The 6,000-nt window shown below is 49.0% G+C and overlaps 1 protein-coding gene across 1 annotated transcript; it reads right to left on the bottom strand.

Moving 5' to 3' along the window:
- Positions 1–574: 574 nt before the first annotated feature.
- LOC102713762 (serine/threonine-protein kinase-like protein CCR4) lies at positions 575–3,578 on the bottom strand. The gene has a single exon (XM_040526531.1). It carries the CDS (start codon positions 3,427–3,429, stop codon positions 913–915), a length of 2,517 nt encoding a protein of 838 aa, XP_040382465.1. The 5' UTR covers positions 3,430–3,578; the 3' UTR covers positions 575–912.
- Between the last annotated feature and the right edge of the window lie 2,422 nt (positions 3,579–6,000).

Below are 6,000 nucleotides of genomic sequence, written 5' to 3'. Positions count from 1 at the left end.
CCTTCATCAAATGCTTACATATTGATAGCACAATCCCTTGCCAATAAAAATTGGTCTCATGGAGGTTTGGAGAAAATTATTCTTTGAACTGATAATTTAGAGTATCTACTATATTCCTCACTTAAGCTATAAAGAATATCCAATATAGAATTAGATTATAAAGGTATTGCTAATTTAGGGTGATTAAAGAGGAAATTAAGAGAATTATAGGAATATATGCCCCTACCATTTCTAGGTTGCCCATCTTCATCTGGAAATTAATCAACAATTTTTTCAATAAATAAATTCTTAGGAATTAAAGGCTTCTTGCAGAAATTGACAAAGAACAACATGGAAGATAAATATTTATGGATACTGTGATGCAAGGCAAAAGATATCAATCAAATCATTGTGGTGACCCATGATTGCACTCCAAGTATTATATATAATAATAAAAGCAGTTTGTTGGAGGAAGTACAGTTGTTGCATCTTCACACTCTTACAAAGGCCACAAATAATAATTTGTCTAATCTAACCTACCAACCCTCAAGAAAATTTCTAACCAAACAAAATCAAAACTGAAGAAAAAACAAGATTGTACTTACAAACCACCCACTACTTTCCAATTAGTAATTATCATGCCTATTATTTTGTGTCAGTAAACCTTGATCTACATGCTAGATTTTTTTTTGTCAAACTCTTATGAATTTTGTTCACAGAGCAAAATCAAACTCTACTAAATTATAAATTCAAGCTAGTAACAATCAACATCAAAATGGGATCAACTTGGACAAAGGAATGATTTTTTTCTTCCTCTCTGTATCTGTTTTCTCTCTTTGAAAAATGTTTATGCACAACAACTAATTCAGCCTATGCCAGCAACCGTGGAAACTAAGACAAAAAAAAAGAAATAAAAAAGAAATGTTTTTTTAATTACATTGCTGAGTTGGACCTGCCATGGCCGAGGCGGCCGGAGCCGACGGCGAACTCGCGCGTGTGGAACGGGCTCGGGTCGTCGGACTCCGAGCGCGACACGTCGGAGCCTCCGTGGCGGGAGCTGTGCAGCTGCGGGCCGGACCGGAGGAGCGACTCCTCGCAGAGCGTCACCGCCCACTCCAGCTCGGCGACCACCTCCGACATCACCGGCCGCGCGCGCCCCCGCGGCCGCACGCACTCGCCGGCGATCTTGGCGACGCGCGACACCGCCTCCGTCTCGTGGCCCCGCGGCGGCGGCACGCGCCCGTCGAGGATCCTTGCGATGTTGCCGGTCTCCACGGCCGGCACGGCGAACTCGATCACGTTCCGCGGCGAGCCGCTGCCGCCGTCCTGCTGGCTCGTCCGGTGGATGGCCTTCCTCCCGGTGACCAGCTCGAGCAGCACGACGCCGAAGCTATACACGTCGCTCCGCTGCGTCAGCTCCTGCAGCCGGTAGTACTCCGGGTCGATGTACCCCACCGTCCCGGCCGTGGACGACGTCGAGCACGCCGCCGCCGCCGCCGCCGGGCCGGTCGACGCCAGCGAGAGCCCGAAGTCGGACACCTTGGCCGTCCACTCGCCGTCGAGAAGGATGTTCGACGGCTTGATGTCGCGGTGGATGATCGGCGGCACGGCGTAGCAATGCAGGTACTCGACACCCCGCGCCGCGTCGAGCGCCACCCGGAGCCGCGCCTCCCACGACGCGAACAGCGGCGAGTGGCCGTCGACGTGGCCGTGGAGGTGGTCGTGGAGCGCGCCGTGCGGCATGAACTCGAACACCAGGATGCGCTCGCCGCGCTCCTCGCAGAAGCCGAGAAGCTGCACCAGGTTGCGGTGGTTGACGCGGGAGAGCAGCCGCAGCTCCGCCCGAAACGCGCGCTCCGCGTCGTACCGCCGCCGCCGCCGTCCCCGCGACGACGGCGCGCGCTCCGCCCGCTTGATGGCGACCTCGCGGCCGTCGGGGAGTTTCGCGCGGTACACCGACCCGAAGCTGCCGCTCCCGATCTTCCTCTCCTCGGCGAACCCGTTCGTCAGCCGCGACAGCTCCTTCACCGTGAACTCCTCACAACCGAGCGGCCGCGCCGGCGGAGGCAGCGGCGAGGACTCCGGCGCCGGCATGACCACGGCCTCCACGTCGCGGCAGAGGCCCAGCGTCGACGACTCGCCGAGCTGAACGATGGCGGCGTGCGTCTTCCCGCCACGCCTCCTGACGACGGCGAGGTAGAACACCACCCCAGCTACCGCGAGAACGGCGACGCCGACGCCGACCACGCCGACCGCGACCTCCATCGCCTTCTTCCTCCTCTTCGCGGAATCATCGGCGCCCGGCGCCGGCGCATTCTTGCTGATCCCGTTCCCCACGGCGAGCCTGGACGCGTTGAGCGGTAGCTTGCACGGCTGGCACACGACGAGCTCCTCGCCGCCCTCGCCGCCCCCGTTGCCGCAGAACGCGCCCGAGCCGGCGATGAAGCCGCAGTTGGAGCAGTTCCCCTTGGTGGTGCAAGCGCCGGGCATGGTGTCGTTGTAGATGAGGTGCCTCTTGGCGAAGCGCTCGTTGCCCCAGCACACGACGGAGAAGTTGGTGGTGAGGACGCCGCAGACGGTATCGCCGTCGGCCTCGATGGAGACGAACGACGCGCGCTTGTACTCGTTCGGCACCTGCACGCCCCAGCAGCGCACCATGTCGTCGCCGTCGAGGATGCACGTGGTGTTGCGCCCCAGCGCCATGGCCTTCATGTCGGCGGGGAGGTCGCTGGCGCGCATGTCCGGGTACCCTTCGCCCCAGCACGAGAGGCCGCCCTCCGCGTCGACGGTGCAGGCGTGGCGGTGGCCGGCGGCGACGGCCTTGATGGCAGCACCGGCGAGCGTCGTCGGGGTGGCGATGCCGCCGCCGTAGCAGTTCATGTCGGAGTCGTTGCCCTTGACGACGCCGCAGAGGAAGTCGCGGCCGAGGGCGATGCGGGAGAAGTCGAGGCCCTTGGGCAGCGTGAGGGCCGGCCACTCCCAGCAGGTCGGGTCATGGGCGTCGGAGAGGCCGCAGACGTGAGGGCCGCCGGCGGAGAGCGCGCGGAGGGAGGGGCCCCAGTAGAGCCGGCGGCCGACGGGGCGGGAGCGGTTGGCGACAGCCTCCTGAGAGAAGGACCACCACCGCATGGCCGCGTGGCCGCCGTTGGGCGCCATGAGGCCGCACAAGAAGTCGGTGCCGGCGGCGATGGCGTTGTAGGGGACGTCGGCCGACGGGTATGACATGACCTCGCCGGTGGGCATCGAGGTGCAGAAGAGCTTGGCGCCCGGGACGTCATTCGGCGAGCCCTTGGGCCGCACAAGGGCGCACACGAGGGTGGCGTTGGGGGAGTTGGAGATGGCGACGGTGGAGAACTGCCGCGCCGCCGACAAGGCAGGGAGAAAGAAGACGACGGCGAAGAAGGAGAACACCGCAGCTGTAGAGGTCAGGACATGGCGAGACATTGGCATTGGGACGAGAGGAGAGGAGACGACATGGGGGAGAGGCCTTCTTGGGTTTGGTGGTGAAATGGAGGGAAGCGAAGCAAAGCAAGCGAGGAAGGAGAAGAAGGAGAAGGAGAAGGAGATGAGCCAAGTCCAAGACAACGCGTTGGCTTGGCTTTACTAATACTACCTACCAACTAGCAAGTGCTAATACTAGTATAAGTACTTTCTTCTTTTCTCTTTTTTCGCTTCGGCTTAGACTTGCATGCCAACATTTATATTTTCAACTTTAAACTTTATTCACTAAAATATATAGAAAATCTATAGAATATATATATATATATATAATCTAAAAAATATAAAGTTATAGAATATATATATATATAATCTAAAAAATATAATTGACAAGTGCAAGTGCGAGTTGTATGAAATGTTATCATACAAACAACTTTGTAAGAGAAATACTATCATCGTTAGAACTCCGTCCATTTTATCATTAAATACACTATCCATACTGTATCACTTAACAAAGAAATTATGACGGATCCTAACGCCAATATCATTTTTTTAGATAAATTCGTTTGTGCAATGATATTTCGTAGAACTCACACTTGACATTTATTACAATTAAGTATTTTTCAATAACATTCGTCAGATTTTCTTATATATATAATTTATAAATTATTATTCGTTTGTAAATATATTGTTTACTTTCACCACTATTGTTTTTCCTTTTTCTTTTACAATTATACCAAATACACGTACTTAAACACACCACGGCACACGCGCACTCACTCCGATCCACGGTATGTTCTCTTCTACACGTTTAGAGAGACAGAGATTAGTGACAAACCTTTTTGGACTTACTAAAAGAAATCGTGTTGACAAGTGAATTCGAGTGTGCATTATATTTATGGGTATTAGAATTTCTATCTTAGTGAATGGCACTGTACGCCATGGTTATAAGTGAAATGCTTAAGTTTGTTTGATAGGACTCTAACTCGTAAAAAAATAATAACTCGTAAAAATAACAATACTTTCTACCTCTCTAATTTGTTTTCTCAAAGCATTTCAGCTAGCTCTACTCTATTTTTTATTGATTTGGACTGTTTGGTTCTTTGCTCCAACTTTTAAAAAAAAAGATCAATATGAGAATTGGAGCCTCTCAAATAAGCCCTAAAAGTAATAATAATTAAGTTATTTATAATGATGATGAGATGATGATGAGGTGAGGGTGAGGTTGAGGTCGAGGTTTGGTTTGGTAGACTTGACTAGGTCCGTTGAAATTCAAGTGTCAATAGAGTGTTCCATTCCATGGATTTGCGATTTTGCTTCCTTTTCGTTTGGTTTGGTGAGCAGCTGTAATTTTCAAGCTTTTTAGATATTTATTATTGCTACTGCAATTCTGGAGGATGAGCTGCTCTTTTTATCCTTCATTTTTCATCCTCACGTCACCATCACTTTCCTCGGTAATTACGTACACGTGTCACATGTACAGCCTAAAGCTATATATTACATTTGTTGATTAAGAAAATAACGTAAAGTATTACCCTAGTGCTGGTAAAAGGTAATTTTATTGGGATTAAGGAATAAATGTTGAGCATCATTTACTGGTACAATTTCTCTTTACCAAAACAAAAAACCAAAGCCCTCCTCCTTTAGCTTTTTGTCTAAAATAGCGATATTTTTGCAAATAAAAAATACTCTAGGAATAAAACTACTTAAATGTGTGTTCTTAATCATCTAAAAGCAAATGTTAAGAATAAAATACAATAAAAAACTCAAAATCAACTTTAAATATAAAGTTAAAAATTAAAAGCAAAAGCGAAGAAACGAGGCTCCGCAAGGAAACAAGCTACCTAATCCTTCGCGTAATAACCCATAACTACGCTGATGCACACTCACTTTCAGTAAAACTTGGTGATGCTTCATGTTATTATCCACAATTAATTAAGCTGATGCATACGCGCTTTCAATAAGAATTAAGTGGTGTTTTACGTTGTTACTCATAATTACGCTGATGGATACACGTTTTCAGCAAGAGTTTGGTGGTGTTCATGCTGTTACTCATAATATGCATACGCGCTTTTCAGTAAAATTCAGTGAGGTCGTGGATGCGGCTAATCTCTCTCTCTCTCTCTCGCGAGGCGAGGGTGTGCTAAGTTTGGATATCAATTATGGTGATTGCTTGACATCTTACACTAAATAAATTTTTTATACGTGTGGTTTTAGTGATCTAAAAGCCAAAGTTGTGACATAAACTACAATAAGTTTTTTAAAAAATACACTGTTTTATAAGTATAAGAAACGAAAAGACACGAGTGCACACGCGATAATGCACGTACGTGTACATCTTGGATATAATCGAAATGCATCAGATGATAATCAGAGTTGACAAAACCATACAGTACGTGCCGTTTGTCCATTTGTCATTCTTATGATAAACTACTCCATAATCTTCAAAACAAGTCATGGGGAGCAGGTAGAGAGGTTTTAGGACCAATTGTTTGGAGAATGTATGAACAGTCACTGACAATATTCAATCCTCAATCATGCTGCCCAATCGAATTGCTGTTTCAGTTTGAGCAGGAAAGTTCA

Source organism: Oryza brachyantha, chromosome 8 (assembly GCF_000231095.2).
Source record: "Oryza brachyantha chromosome 8, ObraRS2, whole genome shotgun sequence".
Classification (NCBI taxonomy): Eukaryota; Viridiplantae; Streptophyta; class Magnoliopsida; order Poales; family Poaceae; genus Oryza; species Oryza brachyantha.
Note: the sequence above shows the minus strand (reverse complement) of the source record. Positions and strands in the feature narration are given on the sequence as shown.